General features: G+C 40.6%; 2 protein-coding genes across 3 annotated transcripts; both read left to right on the top strand.

Moving 5' to 3' along the window:
* Window positions 1–6,606: 6,606 nt before the first annotated feature.
* On the top strand, window positions 6,607–19,812 carry LOC133648487 (structural maintenance of chromosomes protein 6-like). Of its 2 annotated transcripts, XM_062044645.1 has the most exons (28): window positions 6,607–6,692; window positions 6,753–6,855; window positions 6,951–7,132; window positions 7,192–7,327; window positions 8,701–8,806; window positions 9,285–9,421; window positions 9,785–9,846; window positions 9,927–10,007; window positions 10,342–10,443; window positions 13,206–13,325; window positions 15,034–15,132; window positions 15,194–15,340; window positions 15,438–15,526; window positions 15,609–15,773; window positions 15,841–16,019; window positions 16,095–16,296; window positions 16,385–16,499; window positions 17,061–17,221; window positions 17,308–17,443; window positions 17,515–17,595; window positions 17,658–17,828; window positions 17,933–18,070; window positions 18,153–18,298; window positions 18,418–18,543; window positions 18,623–18,728; window positions 18,807–18,959; window positions 19,379–19,476; window positions 19,573–19,812. In XM_062044645.1, exons 3-28 carry the CDS (start codon window positions 6,998–7,000, stop codon window positions 19,667–19,669), a joined length of 3,288 nt encoding a protein of 1,095 aa, XP_061900629.1. In that variant the 5' UTR covers window positions 6,607–6,692; window positions 6,753–6,855; window positions 6,951–6,997; the 3' UTR covers window positions 19,670–19,812. The 2 variants fall into 2 exon arrangements, with proteins under 2 accessions (XP_061900629.1, XP_061900628.1); XM_062044644.1 differs by having other exon boundaries at window positions 6,636–6,855.
* Window positions 19,813–20,047: 235 nt separating this feature from the next.
* On the top strand, window positions 20,048–24,382 carry LOC133648488 (required for drug-induced death protein 1-like). The gene is made up of 2 exons (XM_062044646.1): window positions 20,048–21,461; window positions 23,977–24,382. Exons 1-2 carry the CDS (start codon window positions 21,240–21,242, stop codon window positions 24,094–24,096), a joined length of 342 nt encoding a protein of 113 aa, XP_061900630.1. The 5' UTR covers window positions 20,048–21,239; the 3' UTR covers window positions 24,097–24,382.
* The last annotated feature ends 1,908 nt before the right edge of the window (window positions 24,383–26,290 follow it).

Genomic DNA, 26,290 nt, shown 5'->3' on the forward strand with positions numbered 1-26,290 from the left:
CCAGGGGTCGCCTCACCTACCCCGAAGTAATCGCACGGGACACTGGGATCCTTGTTTCAGAGCAGGGCTCTGCCATGGGTGACCCTGACTGCTGGCTAAGGTTTGTGCAAGGTCTCTCGGCTACGGCCGCACATTGATGATGATGATGAGTGTGAATGTTGTCTGTCTATCTGTGTTGGCCCTGCAATGAGGTGGCGACTTGTCCAGGGTGTACCCCGCCTTCCGCCCGTGTGCAGCTGGGACAGGCTCGAGCGCCCCCCGCGCCCGCATAAGGGACAAGCGGTTGAAAATGGATGGATGGATATTCAAGCAATGTACTATAAGTAGTAATAAGTAGTGTAGTGGTAGAGTCTAGGTCAATCTGTGGCTCCCGAGTAGCATGTGACTTAAAACCTCCTTGTTCTGGCTCCCTGAATATATCAATAATTAGTCAATAATTTCACACTAACATAAGTGTTATATTTTTTTACCTGAACCTAACCAATATTCAAATATTTTTTTCAGAAGTTGATAATATATTAATACTATGACACACTACAACTACAGTATGATGTAATAAACCAATGCAACTCTTCCCTTTCCCAGCAATAAAAACAAGAGTGACATGTAAATAATACCAGTTATGCAAATTGTCACTTCTTTTGTCAGAAAAGTTTTGTTAAGCTGTGATATCAATATTAAAGTTCTAGATCATAGGGTGTGTTATGTTTTGTCGCTCCTGACTATTTTCCTTTAGTTAAAGAGGGGTGTTGATAGAAAAGGTTATTGCTGCCAACCCCTTTCGTGTTTGCAAGAAAAAAAAATCATATATTGCCCAGAAAAATCAAAGCGTATGTTGTTGATTTTAAAGTAAGATGGGTCCATTAAAATGTTGACATGTTTGGATTTAAGCACTTTTTAGTTTTAAAATTACATCAATATTAGTGTTGACAAATGATCACCTTTTTTAATCAGACAAATCACACTTTAGCATTTTAATTAATTGCAGTAAATTATTTGAGTTCATCATTTAAATTCCATCCATCCATTTTTCTACCGTTTAACCTAGACATGGCAACACCGGTGTTGGTTGACCCAGGACAAGTCAGATTGATTCGGGCAACTTAGCCCGTCCATGGAAAGACAGTCATCGATGAATCAAATTTCTAGGTGTAATAAAAGATGATAAAATGAAATGAAAAAATACAACATAAAGTGGCAAGAAATACTTCAATAATGAAGAAAACAAAATATGTTCTGGACCAAAAATCACCCCATATTCTCTATTGCTCGTTAGTGTTATCATATCTAAGTTAGCATGTAGAAATATGCAGAAATAATTACAAAAGTACTCTTAAATCACTAATTGTGTTACAAAAAAGTTCAGTTAGGATGATACATAATGTTTGTTACAGAGAACATTCAAAACCGTTTATAGAGTCAAAAATATTAAAATTCTATGATTTTGTGCATTTGCAAACAACAGTTATGCACAAAGCAAACTATAACCTGCTACTTAAAATGTGCCAACAATTGCTCTTAACAAAAATAGACAAATATAAACTTAGATAAAAATCAACTTAAAGCATGTGTACCTTACCTTCAGTATATCAGTAAATTATGGATTGGATTAATAAACAATTTACTGATATGATTCAGTTACTTTTCAAATTTGGTGTTTACAAAGAACAAATATGTGATATTGTAAGTACATGTTCAAAATAAACCACCATAATGCCACAACCATAAAACATACTGCCTCCCCAGGCCACCATAGCATATATCAAAGTGGGTGTGTCTTGAATCAATCAATCAAAGTTATTTATATAGCCCTTAATCACAAAAGTGTCTCAAAGGGCTGCACAAACCACAACGACATCCTCGGCTCAAATCCCACATCTTGGCAAGAAAAAAGTAAATCCAATGGGATACAATGAGAAACCTTGGAGGGGACGCAGATGTGGGGACCCCCCGGGGCGACCGGTGCAATGGACGTTGAGTGGATCTAGTTAATAGTGTGAGAGTCCAGTCCATAGTGGATCTAGTTAATGGTGTGAGTCCAGTCCATAGTGGGGCCAGCAGGAGATCATCTTGAGTGGAGACAAGTCAGCAGCGCAGAGACGTCCCCAACTGATGCATAGATGAGTGGTCCACCCCGGGTCCCGACTTTGAACAGCTAGCGCATAGACATGGAGTTAACAGAGAGGAGAGAGTGGAAAGAAGATGATGAGGTGCCCATGGGCGAAAGATATGTGAAAACGAGATTCTATGGTTTCCTAAATATTTATAGAGACTGCTCAAAGGACCTGGTATCAGGAAACGTTGGGGAAGGAGTGTATATTCCAGATGTTGATGTGTCAATATGAAAAGTACTTTGTAATACCTGTCACTAGTCACAGCTGTAATGGTCGCTATCATACTAGCACTACAATGGATAGAGAAAATACAACCGCTGACAGCAGTGAACGGACACAAACATTTGACAGACAGTAAGTGAACGGGGACATACAGTTGACAGACAGTTGCAATAGCCAATCAGATCACGAGTTTTTGTCAGTAAGGCCTTCTAGCTGGCCTAAGGCAGATATACAGTATTGTGATGTTATGAGCTAGGTAATATAAGAACACCATTACCCAGCATGCCACAGTAGTGAAGAGCATGTGCAGTAGCCCCGTTTAGGTTGTTGAATGTAGACATGCCGGCAGCTTGATGTTATTGATGAGCACACTGTGAAGTAAACTTTAAGAACTCAGCCAACACGCCTCGTCTGCATCTTTTATGATTAGACAAGACAACACATATATTTGCAAGACCATTTTTAAGAAGGATATTTAAAGAGAAATTACATATTGTGAGACGATGTCGGCCAACCCCGGAAGCTAGCTCAGCTGTCCCGGCGATGAAATGTGAGTTCAGATATTTTATTTGTATGTATGTATTATTTTCGGGTCTCCCTCTGTCTAGCATTAAAAGATTACAGTTGGTAGAAAATGCGGCTGCTAGACTTTTGACAAGAACAAGAAGTTTGATCATATTACGCCTATAGTGTAAATACCTTTATCTACCTATATACACATATACCTAAATATATACCTATACTGGCTCACCTGCACTGGCTTCCTGTGCACTTAAAGGCCTACTGAAACCCACTACTACCGACTACCCAGTCTGATAGTTTATATATCAATGATGAAATCTTAACATTGCAACACATGCCAATACGGCCGGGTTAACTTATAAAGTGCAATTTTAAATTTCCCGCTAAACTTCCGGTTGAAAACGTCTATGTATGATGACGTATGCGCGTGACGTCAATCATTGAAACGGAAGTATTCGGACACCATTGAATCCAATACAAAAAAGCTCTGTTTTCATCTCAAAATTCCACAGTATTCTGGACATCTGTGTTGGTGAATCTTTTGCAATTTGTTTAATGAACAATGAAGACTGCAAAGAAGAAAGTTGTAGGTGGGATCTGTGTATTAGCGGCTGGCTCCAGCAACACAACCAGGAGGACTTTGACTTGGATAGCAGACGCGCTAGCCGCCGCTAGCCACCGACCGCACGGATGATCGGGTGAAGTCCTTCATTCTTCCGTCTGTCGCTGGAACGCAGGTGAGCACGGGTGTTGATGAGCAGATGAGGGCTGGCTGGCGTAGGTGGATAGCTAATGTTTTTAGCATAGCTCTGTGAGGTCCGGTTGCTAAGTTAGCTTCAATGGCGTCGTTAGCAACAGCATTGTTAAGCTTCGCCAAGCTGGAAAGCATTAACCGTGTATTTACAGGTCCATGGTTTAATAGTATTGTCCATCTTCTGTCTATCCTTCCAGTCAGGGGCTTATTCCGTCTGTTTCTATATGCAGTTAAGCACGATGCTATCACGTTAGCTCCGTAGCTAAAGTGTTTCGCCGATGTATTGTCGTGGAGATAAAAGTCACTGTGAATGTCCATTTCGCATTCTCGACTCTCATTTTCAAGAGGATATAGTATCCGAGGTGGTTTAAAATACAAATCTGTGATCCACAATAGAAAAAGGAGAGAGTGTGGAATCCAATGAGACCTTGTACCTAAGTTACGGTCAGAGCGAAAAAAGATACGCCCTGCACTGCACTTTAGTCCTTCACTCTAACGTTCCTCATCCACAAATCTTTCATCCTCGCTCAAATTAATGGGGTAATCGTCGCTTTCTCGGTCTGAATCGCTCTCGCTGCATTGAAAACAATGGGGAAATGTGAGGAGCCCTTCAACCTGCCACGTCACGCTACTTCCGGTCCAGGCAAGGCTTTTTTTATCATTGACCAAAAGTTGCGAACTTTATCGTCGTTGTTCTCTACTAAATCCTTTCAGCAAAATATGGCAATATCGCGAAATGATCAAGTATGACACATAGAACGGATCTGCTATCCCCGTTTAAATAAAAAAAATTAATTTCAGTAAGCCTTTTTTTTTTTTCCTTTTTTTTGTCCTGTCCAGCTTCTCAGGCAAATCATATAGTTGATGTAGATGCCCATATCGGCTGTTCAGATTTACTTTACAAAAGAGAAGTGTAGGATACTTCTCTTGTTGCCTTATTTGTATTTGACTTTATTAAATGTATTTATATTATCCTTTGGTGCAGCCGGGCCGGAGCAGGAGGGGATAGAAAGAGAAAAAAAGGAAGACAGAGGGGGGAATTGTGGGGACAAGAGGGGGATTAGACAGAGAGACAAAAACAACAACGGCAAACACAACAACGACAACAACAACAATAGAGCAACATCAGCAAATACGACATGTACAAATATGATGGTAAAAGTAATAGCAAATAAGCAGTTAGCGAAAATAAAAAATAATACAGAAATGACAATGAGCATTATTACACTAAAAATGGAGCAATACAAATACCAATAGAAATAGCGCTATTGATAATTAACATTGTTCATTTCAGTAGGCCTTTAAGATGTGACTTTAAGGTTTTACTACTTACGTATAAAATACAAAACGGTCTATCTCCATCCCATCTTGCCGATTGTATTGTACCATATGTCCCGGCAAGAAATCTGCGTTCAAAGAACTCCAACTTATTAGTGATTCCCAGAGCCCCAAAAAAGTCTGCGGGCAATAGAGCGTTTTCTATTCGGGCTCCAGTACTCTGGAATGCCCTCCTGGTAGCAGTTAGAGATGCTACCTCAGTAGAAGCATTTAAGTCCCATTTAAACTCATTTGTATAGTCTAGCCCAGTGTTTTTCAACCTTTTTGGAGCCAAGGCACATTTTTGTTCATTGAAAAAATGCGGAGGCACACCACCAGCAGAAAACATTAAAAATGCAAAATTGGTAGTTGATATTGACAGTAAAAAGTAATTGTTGCAATTGTTGGATATGAATTCAAATCATAACCAAGCATGCATCAATATAGCTCTTGTCTCAAAGTAGGTGTACTGTAACGATCTGTCACATCACGCCGTGACTTATTTGGAGTTTTTTGGGGTTTTCCTGTGTGTACTACGTCTTGCGCTCCTATTTTGGTGGCTTTTCCTGTTTTGTTGGTATTTTCCAGTAGCAGTTTCATGTCTTCCTTTGAGCGCTATTCCCCGCACCTGCTTTGTTTTAGCGATCAAGACTATTTCAGTAGTGCAGACGCTATCCTTCTGTGTGGAAATTGTTGAATGTCATGTCATGTACGGATGTACTTTGTGGACGCCGTCTGCTTCACACGCTGTAAGTCTTTGCTGTCGTCCAGCATTCTGTTTTTGTTTACTTGTAGCCAGTTCAGTTTTAGTTTCGTTTTCCATAGCCATCCCTAAGCTTCAATGCCTTTTTTAGGGGCACTCACCTCTTGTTTATTTTTGGTTTAAGCATTAGATACTACGTTTACAAAGCAATTAGCTACCTGCTTCCACCTACTGATATGGAAGAGTATTACACGGTTACTATGCCGAGCTCAAGACAGCACCGACACTTGCAGGTTATAATTACTGGCTGGCATAAAATATTTTTAACCCAAATAGGTGAAATTACATAATCTCCCACGGCATACCAGACTGTATCTCACGGCACACTGCCGTGGCACAGTGGTTGAAAAACACTGCTCTAGCCTTTAAATAGACCCCCCTTTTAGACCAGTCGATCTGCCGTCTCTTTTCTGCTCTGCCCCCCTCTCCGTCGTGGAGAGGGGGGCTAGCTGTTCAAAATCGGGACCCGGGGTGGACCACTCATCTGTGCATCAGTTGGGTACGTCTCTGCGCTGCTGACTTGTCTCCACTCAAGATGATCTCCTGCTGGCCCCACTATGGACTGGACTCTCACACTATTAACTAGATCCACTCGATGCCCATTGCACTGGTCGCCCAGGGGGTCCCCACATCTGCGGTCCCCTCCAAGGTTTCTCATTGTATCCCAATGGGTTGAGTTTTTTCTTGCCCTGATGTGGGATCTGAGCCGAGGATGTCGTTGTGGCTTTGTGCAGCCCTTTGAGACACTTATTTAGGGCTATATAAATAAAGTTTGATTGATTGATTGATTTATTATCAATAATATTATCATTATTATTATTATTATTATCATTATGTGTTATTAGGCTTTAGGTTTTGTGTAACCCAAGTACTCAGCATGAGAATACATCCTCCAGCAGGTGGCGGTGTGTACCTAATAACGTTGGTTGCGCCCTGCAATAAAACTAAAAAGACGAAGAAGAAGACAATGACATCCGGCCGGCTGACAGAACGGCGCCATGTAAGTACAACCTAAGTGTCCACCTCTGTCCAGTTCAAAAGTCCCGCCAACTTATTTCAGAAACGTATAAACAAACTCAAGACAAGAAACTAAACAATCGCTAGCTTTTTTGTCGTCATCACGATCCGTTTGGACAGCTGAGCTAATGCTATGTAGCTAGCAGGTGCGTATATCCGCCTTGATTTCGTTTCTCACTGTCTAATAAAATAGTGTTTGTAAAGGTGCCATACTTCTGCTGTGTATCTCGTAAACTGGCAGTGAACGAACAGTTGTCCCTCCATCTTTGGGTTGACTTGGAGCGAAGAATGTCAAAGAAGAAAAATAGTCCTGGTGGAGTCAACGCCTGCAAACGGGCCAAACCAGCAGAACATGACGAAGAGGAGGATGCAATGCAAGTTGATCACGACACTAATAAGAGAGATGCTCGATTTAGTAAACAGGTACGAAAGTATTTTGTCTTTTAAGTTTTTGATGGCGTGCTCAAACTGAACTCGTTTAGGTGCTCTTTGGTGGAGAGGTAGTGAGTGATGCAGGGATTGTGGAGAGCATCACACTGAAGAACTTCATGTGCCACTCCGTCCTTGGACCTTTTCCCTTTGGATCCAATGTCAACTTTGTGGTCGGCAAAAATGGAAGTGAGTGTAACCAGCATTTTCAGGAAATTCAATTATCATCCATCAATTTTCTACACGGCTTGATTAAGGGTCACAGACCACATAATAACTCACGTTTACTCAGTGGCGGGCCGTGCGTTTCCCACCTAGGCCTTCAGTGATGTCCGACTTCAATGCCCATCCATCCCATCCATTTTCTATCACTTGTCCCTTTTGGGGTCGTGGGGGGTGCTGGCATACTTGCCAACCCTCCCGATTTTCCCGGGAGACTCCCGAATTTCAGTGCCCCTCCCGAAAATCTCCTGGGGCAACCATTCTCCCGAATTTCCCCTGATTTCCACCCGGACAACAATATTGGGGGCGTGCCTTAAAGGCACTGCCTTTAGCGTCCTCTACAACCTGTCGTCACGTCCGCTTTTCCTCCATACAAACAGCGTGCCGGCCCAATCACATAATATATGCGGCTTTTACACACACATAAGTGAATGCAACGCACACTTGGTCAACAGCCATACAGGTCATACTGAGGGTGGACGTATAAACAACATTAACACTGTTACAAATATGCGCCACACTGTGAACCCACACCTAACAAGAATGACAAACACATTTCGGGAGAACATCCGCACCGTAACACAACATAAACACAAGAGAACAAATACCCAGAACCCCTTGCAGCACTGACTCTTCCGGGACGCTACTATATACACCCCCGCTACCACCAAACCCCACCCCTCCACCCCCCATCTCCCGAATTTGGAGGTCTCAAGGTTGGCAAGTATGGGTGCTGGAGCCTATCTCAGCTGTATTCGGGCGGAAGGCGGGGTAGACCCTGGACAAGTCGCTCCCTCATCGCAGGGCCAACACAGATTATTATCTCTGCCGTGAAATTTGCAGGACACAGCTAGAATGTGTCATCATCATGCATTATCTCGATGTAACGATACTATTAGAAGCTCTAGCGTTGGCCAAATTAACCCCACACTAAACTATGAAGTGAAATAGAGGGCCAAAAAATATGGGCTTGTGGACCACAAATAGCCCGCATGTCGTGAGTTTGAGACCACTGAGGATCCTCCAAGCGTAATTTTTATGGCTGTCACGTGGCCAGTAAAACATGGCCACAACGTGGAAATACTTAACTAAAGTGAGAGTAACATACATACTCCGTGTCAGGATTTGTTTTTTTAATTTAGTGTCCTTGGATTTACTAAAAAAAAGAGGTCGGTAGGTGAAAGTTGTCTTCTCGGAGAAGGATGAGGTAATAAGGGTCATGAGAGTCCTGTAAATCAGAATATAAAGTGTCAGCTCATAAGACAAACCTGAGTAGTTTTTTTTTTTAGTGATGTGGCTTTTTACATGCAGTGTGTTTAAGGTGCTCATTTTCTGTGCAGGTGGAAAGACTGCCATCCTGACAGCCCTCATAGTCTCGTTAGGTGGGAACGCACTGGCCACAAACAGAGGAGCGTCTCTCAAGGGTTTTGTGAAGGAAGGCGAAAGGTACAAATTAGTGCTGTCAAATCATTTTTGATTAATTGAATATGATCTGTAATTAATTAATCTATTTTTTAATATTACCTAAACAATGCAGTACTAAGAAAAACCCTCAACCTTGGGTATTTTTATTTAAAGTTATTACATTATTATAAGTGGAGATATATAATAACAAAAAATGTAGCCTGAAACCCATCCTGAAACCCAGAAGTGCCCGGATGTGCCTCGAGGTCACGTGATTGCAACCCACCTATTAAAAGTTTTAAGAAGTGAACTGCATCTCAACACATCTCAGTGTGATGCGATTAAATTTTGCACCGCCACCGTTATTTTGTAAAGAAAATTTTTTTGCTAAAGGACTGCGTTTCATTGGGTTACATGCGTGTCCCCTAGCAAAGTGTTTGATGTACTGTACGTATTTTTAGAGAAATTCTATGTCATTAACACACAAAGAGGCTAACCTGTTATTGCTTTCTTCTCCCAGCTCGGCTGATGTATCCATCACCCTGCGCAACAAAGGAAGGGATGCCTACAAATCTGAGGTGTACGGTCAAGCCATCATTATAGACCTGAGGATAACCCGTGATGGAGCGAGAACATATAAACTTAAGAGCAAAACTGGTAAAAAAAAGAAGTAACTACAGAGTTTTGACTTAAATCATGTCCACACAATCACTACTTTTTTGGTAGCCTTTTATTTTTGCGCCACTGTCAGTCCACAAGTATTATCCCCCCTTTCCACATTTTATCATTACTGGGTCTTTTCCGGAAATTAATTTCCTTCAAATTGTCCAAAATGGGGTTATTGAATCGCCTGTTGCTTCGGTATGTTCTTGACAACCAGCAAACAAAAAATGTGTGTTGACTTTTTTTAATACCTGTGAATGTGTGGACATAACATTAGGCAATATTTATATTTTCACAGTACAATATGTCTCCCTGTAAAAATGCAAGATGGTTCATTCAGAATATTTTTTCTTGTAGGCCATATTATCTCCACCAAAAAGGAGGAGCTTGACTCGATGCTGGACAATTTTAATATTCAGGTATGAACTGTTGTGGCGCAGGATACAGATTAATATTGTTCATAAGAGAAATAACCTAACCTGTTTTTTCCCCCAAAAAGGTCAACAATCCTGTGTCAGTTCTCACCCAAGAGATGAGCAAATACTTCCTGCACTCCAAAGGAGAGGGGGACAAATACAAGGTTTGCTTGCCTAACTTTTCTTGGTGAATTTGTGTTTGTTCATTGAAGAAATACATTATTTTACAAAATGAAGTACACTTGTCACATTTGAAGAATATTTTTGTCATAAAGGGTAATACTAAAGAAATACAATTTGAGAACACTAGGCAGTGTATGATTTGCTTAACAGTATATATGTACAATTCACTGAAAATGACTGAAAACACAGCCAGTATTCTTTAATACCATACTGGTAGAAGTGTCACTGTCTGTGGCTGCATGACTGCCGCTGGCACTCTGCAACGACAGTTCATGGAGATACTGTATTTGAAGGTGTTTCTCCTTTCTTGTTCAGTTTTTCATGAAAGCCACACAACTGGAGCAGATGAAGAAGGACTTTGTGCACATCAAAACTACCAAACATGTCACTGAAGATAAAGTGGATCAACATGGTGAGGTAAGTGTCCTAAAGGGATCATATTATAATGTTTTTCTTCATTTAAAACAGTTCTTTGTAGTCTACATAAGACGTAATAGTAGCTCTTTGGTCAAAATGTTGCATAGATTATGTTTTACAGACCGTCTTCCAGCCGCCTTGTGACCGTCTATTCAGGATGCGTCGACTTGTGGGCGGTCTTATTTACGTGCCTCCACTTTGACTGTGTCTTCTTTCCATAAGCCATTTTGTAGTTTTCAGCGCTTCTATATCTATTGCAGTGACAGATATAAGTTAGAACTATACTCTACTTTGTATCAAGATCGTTACTAGGAATTTTGGGCACTTTGAAAGAGTATCGGTGTGGGCCCCTCTACCCCATTTATTGCCACCTTCAATGTTCTTGTTTTTTTAGTGTTCTTGATGGTGCCTTGTGTACCCAATTTTACTTTTTTGTATTTAGGCTATTAACATTTCCCACTAATAACACATTTTACACCACCACATTGAACACTTCATGATAACATAACTGACCTTCGTCAGATGCTCATAATTACTAATATGACTATCTGACAAAAGTCATTATTTAGTTTCTCTGTAAATATTAACAGGGATGTAACAATATCAAAATATCATGGTATGATATTATCACAGTATTAAGGCCACTATATGATCTTATTGTGGTTTATGTCCCAAAAAATACTTAAAAATGCCGTAGTGTGTAAAATGAAGTGGCAGGAATGTTTAGAATAAACACACTTACTGTTATTGAACACATAATGCTAAAATGTTCTAATCATATTTTTTACTACAAACAAGTATTTATAATTGCAAACAATTGTGCGGGAACACCCACTGTGTCTCAACGTTTACGTCAGACAAGCAGTGTCTACACTATGGACATTTTTTATCAGTTTTGAAAAGGCAGTTTCTCAGAAAAGATAACTCACATTTTAACTTTTAATAATGTAAATACCTCAAAAAAATACATTTAACTTCGCTGGCTTCATCTTTTCCGGGTGATGGTAGCTTATCAAGTAGTTTGATGTGCAGCTAATGCTTTCCAAGATCTTAGTAGGAGGCACTTGTCAGTAAAAGACAATTGTTTTTTTTACCACCTTAAAACTTGACACAAACTGCAGTGTGTGCTAGTAACTAAAAGGGTCAGAGGGAATATTGAACAACAAACCAATGATTGAAGTGATAAACTTGCCATCCAAACAATACCCTGTTTGTTGACAAGAACATGCAGTCATGGAAGCAAATTGAGAGCTAACACAAACCAGTGAAAGATTAAACGAAGTTGACATCAAGGCTAACAAACTGCTCCTGCTAACCTGTTGAGCTAACAAAAACGACTTAAGCGAAGATGCCTGTGAGACTCAGACTTGGCGTGGACTTGCTGACGTCACTAGGCAACAGGCACTGCCATTTGGAGGCACACTGACAGACGCACACACTGTTCTCATATGAAACTAATCTCAACTGCATTATGCCAGATATCAACACGGTGGCTCAGGATCTTTCTGTGTGGAGTTTGCATGTTCTCCCCGTGACTGCGTGGGTTCCCTCCGCTTACTCCGGCTTCCTCCCACCGCCAAAAACCTGCACCTGGGGATAGGTTGATTGGCAACACTAAATGATCCCTAGTGTGTGAATGTGAGTGTGAATGTTGTCTTTGTGTTTGCCCTGCGATGAGGTGGCGACTCGTCCAGGGTGTACCCCGCCTTCCGCCCGAAAGCAGCTGAGATAGGCTCCAGCATCCCCCACGACCCCGAAAGGGACAAGCTGTAGAAAATGGATGGATTAGATTTATTTTTATTTTTTTTAGTACAGGGCATCCGCAGGGTCTTAAAAACTCTTAAAAAAACAACAAAAATAAAATAAAATTCTAAATTCCACAATTTTAATCTAAGGCCTTAAAATAATTTGCCTAAAATGTCATAAAAGGTCTTAAACATAATTTTGAAAGGTCTTACAACGATTAAAGTTACTTTTTTCTAAAACATGCATTGACTTCAGTCTTGCTTTTGAATATTTAGATTTTTTAGGGACGCAAAAATGTAACTACAAAACGGAACTAAAGTAGGCTCCTTGAGCTGCCTGGTCGGAAATTATCGATAACCACTAGCTAGTGAGCTGCGCGCGTGCAGCGGTATGTTGTTTTAGCTCAGCATAGCAGCAGCGAAAACTTAACGTAAGCCCACAGTAATGCCCAACTTGCAAATGATGGGTAAGTGCAATTTCAACTTTAAATTCGGGCCTCCAGATTTCCTTCATTTCTTTTGTACTTTTTTACCAGCCGTGACTAGGCAACAGTGGAGGATGCATTTGCATGTATGAGCCAGTCTGCCTCACAACAAGAGAATAGAGAAAAATAGGGAACTTATTGACTACAGCTTTGGACAACGATGGCGGACTTGCGCAAAGCTAGTCGGGTAAACATCTACCATTAAAGGAGAAACCTAACCTTGTTGAAAAAACGTCACAAGATTTGCAAATTCCAAATGGCTTGTTTGGAATAAGTATGAAGAAAGGCCAGAATGTTTTTTAAATATCTCCGCCATGCCTTCATGATGTGATTTCACATTTTCGGGACTAATGCAGATCACAAATTCACAAAAACAGGTACCAATTGGTAAGAAAAGTTGGTTTTGCCCAATAGGTCCTCTTGAAGTTAATTTGTTAAATTATTTTTTTTATTTGGTATGAAAAAAATCTGCCCTCACAGTCATTGAAGTATTAGGGTGCACTCACACTGGGTTTATGAATGTATGTCACAGTGCTTGAAAGAACTGAAGCGGAAGTCCTTGGAGAAAGAGGAGTGCTACAAGAACCTGGCATCGCTTGATGAGTTGCAAACCAAACTGGAGGACTTGCAGAAGCAGATGGCCTGGGCTGTGGTCAGATCATTTTATCCCACCTTTAAAGAGGGTGTTTGCCATCTTTACGTGGATTCTTACCTTCAATGTATTTTGGGCCGTATCCCGCCCACTTATGGCTTTTAGGACGTAATGACTAGGGGCGGCAGGAATTATCGACATCAATGTTTTAATTATTGTGATAACCGCCACAGGCTGAGGTTTTTTGTTTTTTTATCTCTCCGCCATCAGCGGCATTTGAGTGACAGCCATGTTCGCCAATCAGAATTGTGAAGCCTCGCGTTTGTTCGTCTCTTGCTTCAAACAAAGAGAAAGACGTCTCACTGTGCATCGCTCTCAGCACCTGAGCGTGTTTATTTAACAGTAGAACTAACTAAATGCAATGAGCCCTCGTTTCAATCTTTGTTTTGGTGGATGGAGAGCAAGACCGCCAGCTCCACTCGCACAGGAAGCACAGATAGTTTTGTGACTCGCCAGTAAGAAGTGCCACAAAGTAACAAAAAATAGGAGGAAAGAAATGATTACGAAGCCAAATGTACCCTTGTGGGAATATTTCAGCTTCAAATTGGACGAACACGGACGAACGAGCAAGAATGCCGTGATGACATGATGCCAATAAACAAAAAGACAACGTCCGACTTCGTTTTTCCAACTGGGAAAAAAAAATGCACTTTAAGATGTTTGTTTATTTTAGATTTCATTTTTGCTTACAGAATTAAGCGTCCATTTTATTGTTTGTTTGTTTATTTAGTATAACTAAGTTATTTAACTTCCAATTACACTACAATAGTTAACAATTATACTATAATGACAAACAAAAGTGTATATTCTTTTCAATGGTTACTTGCATTATTATTACCGTATATTGTGATTACATTACATTATAAACATTGTATAGTTGTTACCGGTTGTTTATTCAGTTTCAGAGCATAATGATGTAGACCAAAGCTGTGAGTCTGTGCATGAAGCCAAATATTTTTGAAAGTAAATTATTGCATTTTGTTCTAATGTGTGGCACCTTGAGACAAGAATGTAGATTGACAGTCTTAAAATAAAATGTCTTCCTTCACTTGTTACTTTCGCAGTTTTATGCATTTATATTTATAAAATATAAAAATCGCAAATCGAATTGCAAGTTTGAAGAGAAATATTGCTATCAGGTTTTTTCTCAGTCGTGCAGCCCTAGTAATGACGTACACTACTACGTACGTACGTACACTACTACGTACGTACGTAACCGTTTGTGTTGTTGGCTAATGATAGTGATTTGGATAGCTAACGTTAGATATTGTTTATATATTCTATGATAACATTATTTATGAAAATTATTTGCTTCTCTTAGAATGCTTTTGTGTGTGCGCACGCGCTCCCTGCGTGTACATGTTGACGAGACGTGTGTGACATGCCTGAACACCATACAAATTCCTCTGGGTGACTTTTTCTTTTCAATACAAATAATTGTGAACAATATACATTTACTTACTTAAGTAACTACAGTTACTTGCATGTTCGAAATAAACTCAAACTCAACTTAACTCATTTATATACATGTATATTTATAATTTATATATGTTCTGGTAAACAACTAATGGTAACATAAGCTAGCTAGGTGGTTTTGTAAAAAAAAAATTTTGTTTGAAAAATGTTACTGTGAGCAAGATGCAAACAGCCCCTTGAACTGCAGTAAGATTAGTATTTGTCTAAATGTTGTGGATTTGGTGACTTACAGGTAATTGAGATGGAGAAAGAGTTGGAGCCGATGAAAGTGAAGCTGCAGTCGGACAAACATACCACTGTAAAATATGATGAAAAATTGAAAGAATGGAAGGTAATGATTGCCTTGCACTTTTCTGACATGCATACAAAGTTCTCATCCAATCTGATTGTAGAACAAGGTCAAGGACTCCGAGAAGAAGTACAAACAGATCCAAGAACAGTTGGAGGTGATCACACAGCAGGTCCAGGAGCTCCAGCCTAAATGTGCTGAGCTCAAAGCCAATACCCAGAAACAAAGCACTCTTTTCAAGTCCAGTGAGGTCCGTGTTCTCATTACTAGCTTTTGCACAAGTTTAAATGACACTTTAATCTTTATAGTACTAAATCTACAAGTTTATTTTTATTTTTGTGTTCTAGGTCACCGTCCATAGATGCAAGGCTAACCTGAGGGCTTTAGAAAAGGACAAGGCCCAGTTGTCCTCCAAGATAAATGATCTCAGGCTAAAGTGTGGCCCCTGATGACACATTCAGTTTTTTTCAAAATGTAACATGAATAATACAGTATTATCATTCTATTGATCTATCCAGCATCAGTCAGGTAACGGGGTCAGAGAGCAAGGCCAAGGAGGAGCGTATGCAGCAAATACAGACCGATCTAGAAGATTTGATTCACCAGATCTCCACTCTGGATCAGCAAATTGATCAGTATCAATACGCCTACAGTCGTGCAAGAGAGGAACATGGAAAGATAAGGTGAGGTCTTTTAAACTAAACATTAATGAGAAATAGTTACAAGCACCAAATGCAAATATGCCTTCAGGAAAGAGCACAACATACTCAGGAATTCAATAGAAGCCAACGGTAAGCACTTGCGCACCATGGAAGGCAGTCGATCTAATCGTCTGCGGCGGTTTGGGGAGCAAATGCCCGCACTGCTCAATGCCATTGAAGATGCACATAAAAAGGGCCAATTCAAGCACAGACCTCGAGGACCCCTGGGTATGACTTGGTGGCCAATGGTGTGAAACATTTCTTTGCTTGCATCTCTGTCATGTCCATGCCTCCCTACACTAGGTTACCTTATCAACCTGAAGGACTCTGAGCTTGCTCTTGCCATAGAAGTGTGTCTAAAAGGTCTGGTGAAGGCTTTCACTTGTGACAACTACGAGGATGAAAAAGTGCTGAAGGGACTTATGGACAAAGTGTTTCCGGCTGGGCGAAGGCCTCCAATCATCACCAGCCAATTTTCCCCACATGTCTATAATACAAGCAAGCGGTAGGGGCAACAGTGCTACTGAGAATATTGGAAACCTTAAAACTCAACCTTCCAATCAAGAGTTCATTGTTTCATTTGTCTCTTCCAGGGCTGTGAATCACCCAGAATATCCATCTGCGCTTCAAGCTCTAGAAATTGAGGACCCGGTTGTGGCCAATTGCCTGATTGACCAGATGAGTATCGAGTGCGTTTTGCTCATTAAGGTAATAAGCCCTAAAGCAGAACTGTTTAATTGGCGGACCCGGGAATAACATCAGACTCATTTTGAATTCAGTTCAAAATTTTGGGAGAGAATAACATTTTTTACTGCAGATTCCCAAAAACTCTAAAGTGATGTCTTAAAGATCTTTAGTTTTTTTGCTTAATGGAAAACATTTTTCTCCAAATTTTATAACTGTAACAAAAAATAAGAGACCGAAAATAAATGGCTACTGCAGTGTACGCTCATTCTCATGAATATACAAATGAATAATTATGAAATACTAATATTGATAATAGTGTAGGCCGAAGTTCGGTACTTAGTTTTCTAGAATTATGCTCCCCATAATAATTTAGTTGAATAACCATGCCCGAAAGGAAAATGGGCATAATGAAACCATGTTTTTTTGGCTGTGCTTTAGCGACTCGGAGACTCGCTGGTTTATTGAGAAGAGGCACTAATTGGAGCATTTACTGAGAATTACAACTTCACCTTTCTAATTTTTGCTGGGCAAGTGTCTTTTAACGTACAAGCAATTTGCATTTAGGATTTTGTGTGTGTGTAGAATCGCACTGAGGCCCGACAAGTGATGCAATCCAGACACCCTCCTCCCAACTGCCATGTGGCGTTCTCCATGGACGGCGACCAGATTTTCACTAATCGCATTTACACCGCCGAACAGACTCGAGCCAACCACCTTTCTAAGGATGTCGAGGATGAAATACGGTGTGTCTGTGTGTGTGCGTGGCCAGTCACCATCTACTTGACCAAACACATCTGCTGGCATAAATGTAATAATATGCTATTTGTAGACACCTCCAGAGAGAGTTGGAAAACCAGAAAACTCAGGCATCATCCTTGCAGCAACAAATGAAGAAGTTAGATGAGGACATCCGAGAGAACGAGAAGCTGGAGAAGAGAGCCCTTACAGAGCAGAAGCTTGCCAATGTATTACTTCTCCTTATGTAATGACTGATGTTAAGTTTTCTCAGTGGTAGACTATATTTAATTTGTTGCAGGATGAAGCCACAAAGTTAAAACTGGAGCTTTCAGACCTCCAGAATGAGGAAGAGCATCAGATGGAGGACCTCAACCCACTGGTTTGTACCATGCAGCAGATCCCTTGTTAACAGGAGAAAATGTTAACAAAACTCCATCACAGGAGGAGGATCTTCAGGAGATTGTCAATAAGATCTCATCAAAAAGCACAGAGTACAACGATGTGCAAGCTCTGATGAATGAGCTCAAGATGTCTTACGAAAAGGCAGAGCAGAAGTACAGGGAACACAAAGAGCGTATCAGCACAATTACTGAGGAGGCCGACGCAATCAAAGTAAGATGAGACGAGCCCTTGTATTGTGTCTGTCTCTGAACATCCAGTTTCTGTCTAATTGATCATCCATTTTGTCTCTAATTAATGGTTGTTTCTTCATAAAGGAGGAACTAACCAAGGCCGACCAGGAGGTGATGAAATGCAAGCATTACAAGAACCAGTATGATGAGAAACACAGCGCTCATCTGCAAAGCATCAAAATGCTGGAAGCCACGCTGCAGCACAAGGAGCAGGACATTCAGGTTGAGTGTGTTGGAACCAAGTTTTAAAAGATCCCTCCATGTTGCATCAGCGATTCACTAGTTTGCTTCCTCGAACGTCCAGGCTCATGTTTCCAAAGCCCAAGAGATTTGGCCTCAGCGCCTGAATGTGCGTCGGACTGCCAGGAGTCTGGACACGGAAATCAGCCGCCTCAAGGACAAGATTGCCAGCCAGCGAGAGCAAGAGGGGGACCGCGAGGAGATTGTTAGGTGTTTATTCTGCTGAACCTTTTTGTCATGCACTCACCATTGCTTTTGCTGCTAAGCCAGAAGTCTAACAACTTTGTCTCTGCTTATGTTGGTAACTTAATTTTATCATGAACACTCAGGCAGTACCATGAGGCGCTGAGGGAGTATAAGAATATGGCACAGCAATTGAAGAACCTCAAGATGTTCATCAAAAGCCTAGACAGTGTTATGAATCAAAGACTTCATGTTTACGCTGAGCTCAGGAGGTAAATGTGGCGAGGTTAAGTTGTAATTACCTCTGACAACTTTAAAAGAACCTCTTCTTCCTTTCCCGGTGTGCCTCAGGTTCCTCTCTGCACGTTGTAAATATTACTTTGACAGCATGCTGGCTCAGAGAGGCTTCACTGGAAGCATGGTCTTTGACCATAAGAACGAAACCCTCTCCATCTCCGTAAGAACATTCCAGAGCTGGCTTGCCTGTGGATTCAGAGTAGAACATTAACCAACCTCCTCCTTTCATTTTTTGCAGGTACATCCGAGTAAAGGAAACACGGCCGACATGAGCAACATGCGCTCGCTGTCAGGAGGCGAGCGCTCCTTCTCCACAGTCTGCTTTGTTCTCTCTCTCTGGGCCATTACCGAGGCACCATTCCGCTGCCTGGATGAATTTGATGTTTACATGGTAGTAACAGTTATTCTTTATCCGTGTCCAACGTGTTTGTATGCAAAACCCTTTTATCATTTTTCAGCATATTTAGGTAACAAAACAAGATTGGTTCACTAGTGGCCACATCATAATATATAAATGACATAGTACCTTATTGTTTACAAGAAAAAGTGGAAAAAGCCTAGTTGTCTTCGGTTTAAGAGATTTATATGTGCATACTAAACGACTTCTCCCGAAGTGAGTCAGAGCTGTTTTTCCTGTCACTCACACATACACTAATGACCTTGAGAGGTGCAGATAGAGATTAGCTGGGAAAAAAACGGTCCTGTTTTTGGTGTATTCAATTTTCTTGAAAAGGAAGGGTTGTCTTCTATTTGGGTCAATGTGGTATTTTTGAAAACCAATGCCCCCATGCTTTGTGTGATTTGAATTAGGACATGGTGAACAGGAGGATCTCTGTGGATATGATGCTGAAAGTGGCTGATGGCCAGCGCTACAGACAATTCATTTTTTTCACACCACTAAGCATGAGGTAATCACAAATATTGTCCCAAATGTACTTCCTTATTTTTCGCTTATTAGGCAGTGTAATATTAGTAAGTCACGTTTTCCTGCCTTTTTGTTTTAGTTCTCTCCCGGAGAGTGATCTCATCAGGATCCTCCGTGTCAATGGTCCCGCCCGGGACCAAAGCACAGAAGACGATCAAAATGAGGTCCAGACCTGATCAAATGTTATAAGTTACATCTTTATGCACAGCATGTTGGTTAACTGTTATATATTTTTCTATCCCTGTTCGCGTGCAAAATCAAAAGGTCCTTGTGTTATAGATTTGTTTCTGATTGTTGACCAGCTCTAAAGAATAAATGTTAGAACTTGCTTACTAAATGCATATTGTGGGGGGAGTTTGTTCAGATATTGCTAAAATAATAGCTTATGCAAAAGATGCTCAGTAAGTCAACAAAAGCAGAGTTCAGGCTCTATCATAACTCAGTAGCCAATCAAGAAAAAGTCAGAACCCACCCTTTCCCACTTGTTGCTAGGCAGAGTTTATAAGGCTCGATTATAACTGCCATTTTGGCCAAAATGAAATGTTGTCCTAAACCAGGCTCACATTTGTTGCTAGGCAGATTTCATTACTGACCCAATTGAGAAAAAAAATTGGTCATACATCAACCTAACCCATTTGTTTGCGGGCAGATTTCATAGCGCCTCAAGGCCGATTTTAAAGAAATCAAATACAAGCCATGCCTTTTTTCCCCATATACTAACTATGCCCACTTGTTGCTCGGTGGAATTAACAGGGTTCAATCACAACTGACTTAAAGGTCAATGGATAAATTGTCATGAACCCCCGTCACCCATTTTTAGGGTTTACTCATAACTACCCCATGGTTGTGATGTGCGAATTGATACTGATACCCCCAATACTAGATCTTTATGCTCTAATGGCGTTTCTCAAATCAAAATACCGATAACTTTGCAACTTCAGTTATCTTAGATAATGTATATCATTAACAGGAACACAGTGTAAAGTAACTAAATCATTGATATCTGGTGTAATTGAAGCCCAATTGGTGGAAACTACGTTTTTTTCCCCGCTTCGGTATGTACGTAATACGCAATGGCAGCAGCACGCTGTGCTTCCATCATTCAGTCTGTCATTTGTTTAAGAAATTTACTGGCAATTGAAATGAGTCGCTCAGTATTATAAACGGCAAGTGTATGTATTCTTTTATTGTAGGCTATTAAGAGACACCCCATACAGAGTTAAATATAAATACAATAACGTATTCAGTGCAGAAGTATATGTTTAGTTTGAAGATACCGGTAATTCCCAAAGAGCAGCAACACTTGAGATGTACTACTTTTTAAATTTTATCAAACACATTAGATATATTTGCACAGAAAGAAAATCAGTGGTATTGCACATCACTACCCCATGGGCTAATAAAAAAACTGAGCCTATGCCAGCGACGCCTACATAAATGCACCAAGAAATTTAGTCCCAATGAGAGGAATATAAACATTACGGATTTCCAAAATATAATTATTACTCTGTATTAAACATAAAAATGTACGGTGAGTCGATACAGGAGGAGGATTTGCACTTTTCTAATAGCTTTTTGCCAGCTCCTTTGCATAAAGCAGTTTAGAATCTGGAATGCACTTGCACTCATGCGAATAATGTCTGTTGACAACATACATGACCCCCTTCTGCGGGAACCTAAGTTGTTTTTACAGCCCCTCCTCCGCCTCCTCCCAACACTACATCCTTCAAAGCCTCCACAAATGCCATGAAGCCCAAAGGTGTTCCATGGAGGTCGCTACTGCCCAGAGATGCAGAAGCAACACCGTACCAGCGACATGTGGACTGCTGTGAGGAGGACCGTGATTCTGATGAGTCCACCGTGAATTGCACTGAGACGCCAGGATTGGGTTTCAAGACAGGACGTTACCAGCCTCTCATTGACCAAGAGAAGAAGAAAAAGAAAGAAAAGTACAAAAAAGTCAGAAAGGTTAGTGTTGTTACGCAGTGATGCATGTTGAGTACTATCCAAACACAATTTCTTCAAGAACATTCAATGATAACACTTTTAAGATAGAACATAACATTCTATGCGTCGTTGGCTTGCTTGTGAATATATTTTTCCAAATCTTCAGACTTCATATCCCCCAGAAGTCAGCCCTTTCCTGTTCCAAGCAGCATACAATAGAGTTTACAACGCTCAGTCCGTGTTTAGGAAAGGGCTTAAAAACAAACCCCTACTGTGCTTTTGTCATTCAATGCTGCACCTCTTTGGTTCCACTGGCAAAAGAAAAAAACATTCATCATGTGTATCGGGCAGTTTCAAAAAATAAGATGCAGCAGCTTGAAAAACGAAAAAAAAAGTTGACACGTTAGAATAAAATGCATCAAGAAAGGAGACAGACTTAAAATGTTCAACTTTTTCTTTCAAATCATAGTTTTCCATCCATCCATTTTCTACCGCTTGTCTCTTTCGGGGTGGCGGGGGGTCGCTGAAGCCTATCTCAGCTGCATTCGGGCGGAAGGCGGTGTACACCCTGGACAAGTCGCCACCTCATCACAGGGCCAACACAGACAGACAGACAACATTCACACTCACATTCACACACTAGGGCCAATTTAGTGTTGCCAATCAACCTATCCCCAGGTGCATGTCTTTGGAGGTGGGAGGAAGCCGGAGTACCCGGACAGAACCCACGCAGTCACAGGGAGAACATGCAAACTCCACACAGAAAGATCCCGAGCGCAGGATCGAACCCAGGACCTTCGTATTGTGAGGCAGACGCACTAACCCTCTCCACTATGCTGCCCCAAATAAAATTTTCTTAAAATGCAAATGTAATCTCATATCAGTACTTTTTTTTCATAAAGTTAACTTTTCTAAAATGAAAACTTAAAGACATTATTAAATTCTCGTTAAATAAAAGCTATTTATTAAGACAAGTGTACTTTCACAATGACTATATATAATTAACAATTTACTTGACACAATTGTTCCAAATTATAAAAAAATTCAAAGTCTTGTAAATTTTACATTTATGCTAACAGTACCTTTTTTTTCATGAAATTACAACTGTCACACTTAATTAAAATTTCACATTTAAATCTGTTCTTCTACCATTTTGACTTCATTTTCAAATTTCAGCATTAATTTTATTGAATATAACTTTTTGTCATAACATTACAAATTACATCTTGCACACGTGTGTGTATATATATACATATATATATATATACATATATATATATATATATATATATATATTAGGGATGTCCGATAATATCGGCCTGCCGATATTATCGGCCAATAAATGCATTAAAATGTAATATCGGAAATTATCGGTATCGTTTTTTTTATTATCTGTATCGTTTTTTTTTTTTTTTTTTTATTAAATCAACATAAAAAACACAAGATACACTTACAATTAGTGCACCAACCCAAAAAACCTCCCTCCCCCCATTTCTTTCTGTTATCAATATTCTGGTTCCTACATAATATATCAATATATATCAATACAGTCTGCAAGGGATACAGTCTGTAAGCACACATGATTGTGCGTGCTGCTGGTCCACTAATAGTACTAACCTTTAACAGTTAATTTTACTCATTTTCATTAATTACTTGTTTCTATGTAACTGTTTTTATATTGTTTTACTTTCTTTTTTATTCAAGAAATTTTTTTTAATTTAGTTATCTTATTTTATTATTATTTTTAAAAAGTACCTTATCTTCACCATACATGGTTGTCCAAATTAGGCATAATAATGTGTTAATTCCACGACTGCATATATCGGTTGATATCGGTATCGGTAATTAAAGAGTTGGACAATATCGGAATATCGGATATCGGCAAAAAGCCATTATCGGACATCCCTAATATATATATATATACACGTGTGTGTGTGTGTGTGTGTGTGTGTGTGTGTGTGTGTGTGTGTGTGTGTGTGTGTGTGTGTGTGTGTGTGTGTGTGTGTGTGTGTGTGTGTGTGTGTGTGTAGATATATATATATACATATATATACACACACACAATTGCAATACAACTATTTGAATAAAAATTTCACAAACGTTTTTCCTCTTTTGTTCTTGTAATATTGCACATCAAACCTCATAGTATTAGGACTTTATTTGCATAAAAATTGTGTAAAACGACGACCTCATTGTCTTAACATTTCACATAAGTCGTCATACTACTACTTAATAAAATAATTCTCACTTGAGTTTAAAAATGTGAGGAGTCATTGATACCTTTATTTATTATGGTACCGTATTTGTATTTCACTGCAAACATTCTAAAGATATAATTGTTTTATTACATACACTGTGTGTGTGTGTGTGTGTGTGTGTGTGTGTGTGTGTGTGTGTGTGTGTGTGTGTGTGTGTGTGTGTGTATGTGTGTGTGTGTGTGTGTGTATGTGTGTGTGTGTGTGTGTGTGTAAATGCATAAATATATATATACTGTATATAATTTTTTACTATAACAAACTGTGTCTGTGTCTTCCAGAATGTTGGAAAGGCACTGCGCACCACATGGAAGTGCTTCATGCTGGGCTTGCACAATTTTGCACAGGCCTACTCAACTCCCATCACATTGGCTGCGACCTTTCAACCAAGGACGAAATAGAACTTGAAGGCCTCTGCTCCACTTCCTTCTGTCATGTAATTTAATACAGTAACTTAAAATGTATATATTCTTATTTTTTCAAATCAATCTTTCCTTGAAAAAGAAGAACAATTTTGGCATATAATTGTTTCAACAAGGAGCCAGTTATCAATACAATGTGAAGGGAAAGGGGCCGCAATTAATTAGGAGACCAAAATGTAATGACAACAGTGCCATTGTTGTCTTTACATTTGCAAGTCATACATGAATATATTAATAAAGTGTGCATTAAACCTATGTACCTTTCTGTTTGTGTAACATACGGTTGTTCAGCCCCCGGACATGAACCCTGGTCCCCCGCTTGAAAGGTGAGCGTGCTGACCACTGAGCTAAAAGCCCTGGCTGGCCAACTCTGCAGCCAGAACACCCTTGAAGTTGTCAGGGAGTGAGGTTTACTAAACTGTACACTGGTTGACCCGTTACAATCACGGCACCACTACAACCTACGTGGTTCGGCCCCCTGCCTTTATATTAGCCCACACGAGGACGTGAATCCTGGTCGTTCCCTTGAGCAGTGAGTGTGCCAGCCACCAAACTAAAATCCCAGCCTGGCACTCGACAGACAGCTGTACTCTTGAAGTTCAGGTTTACTAAAAAGCACATTGCCCAGCCACACCCGCTGGCCTCTGCTACATTTTTCATAATCATATGGTTAAACTCATTCAAATGTACTACAATAGATCCATATAACTATAGTAGTGCTGTCAACTGATTACATTTTAAAATCTGAGTTATCGTGATTAAACACAGGTTTTTATTTGCTTGCATAATTAAAACTAACTTAAAAAAAGAGCCCAATATTTTGAGACGGATTTTATTGTCAGATTGTTATACAGGAAAAAAATATATATATTTTAGTGGAATGCAGGTCATTTATATGCTCAAAACTTGGTAACAGTTTTATCTGCCTTTTGGGTAACCAGTTACCCGAAAGTTGAGGTAAAGGAGCATATGAGCAGGCAAAGTAAATTGTGTGATTAATCTGTGTTTATACATGATTAATGCGATATTAATATACAACTTCCGGACGGCTTCGAAGCCATTCTGGACTACCATGCGAGAGATAGGGCTGGCTTGGTTGACAAGACTGCAACATTCCGTGGACATCGTGGGCAGTACCTCTATATTAGCAGACCAGGGTGGTGGTTCTTCTCTTTAAGAAGAGAACCCGGAGGGTGTGTTCCAACTATTGTGGGATCACACTCCCCACCCGTTTTGGTAAGGTCTATTCGGGTGTACTGGAGAGGAGGCTATGCCGGATAGTTGGACCTCGGATTCAGGAGGAGCAGTGTGGTTTTTGTCCTGGTCGTGGAACTGTGGACCAGATCTATACTTTAGACAGGGTCCCTGAGGGTGCATGGGAGTTTGCCCAACCAGTCTACGTGTGCTTTGTGGACTTGGAGAAGGCATTAGACCGTGTCCCTTGGGAAGTCCTGTGGGGAGCGCTCAGAGAGTATGGGGTATCAGGCGGTCCGCTCCCTGTATGATCGGTGTCAGAGCTTGGTCTGCATTGCTGGCAGTAAATTCGACCTGTTTTCAGTGAGGATTAGACTCTGCCAGGGCTGCCCTTTGTCACTGATTCTGTTCATAACTTGTATGGATAGAATTTCTAGGCGCAGTCAGGGCGTTCAGGGGATCCGGTTTGGTGGCTGCAGGATTAGGTCTCTGCTTTTTGCAGAGACCTAATCCTGCTGATGATCCTGGCCAGATGATGGCTTCATCTGGCCAGGATCTTCAGCTCTCACTGGACCGGTTCGCAGCCGAGTGTGAAGCGACTGGGATGAAAATCAGCACCTCCAAGTCTGAGTCCATGGGTCTCACCCGGAAAAGGGTGGAGTGCCATCTCTGGGGTGGGGAGGAGATCTTGCCCCAAGTGGAGGAGTTCAAGTACCTCTGAGTCTCTTTCACAAGTGAGGGAAGAGTGGATCGTGAGATCGACAGGCGGGATCTTCAGTAATGCGGACGCAGTATCGATCCGTTGCGGTAAAGAAGGAGCTGAGCCGGAAGGTAACGTTCTCAATATACCAGTTGATCTACGTTTCCATCCTCACCTACGGTCATGAGCTTTGGGTTATGACCAAAAGGACAAGATCCCGGGTGCAAATGGCTGAAATGAGTCTCCTCTGACTGGTGGCGGAGCTCTCCCTTAGAGATA

The sequence above is a fragment of the Entelurus aequoreus genome, linkage group LG04, assembly GCF_033978785.1.
Source record: "Entelurus aequoreus isolate RoL-2023_Sb linkage group LG04, RoL_Eaeq_v1.1, whole genome shotgun sequence".
In the NCBI taxonomy this organism is placed as follows: domain Eukaryota; kingdom Metazoa; phylum Chordata; class Actinopteri; order Syngnathiformes; family Syngnathidae; genus Entelurus; species Entelurus aequoreus.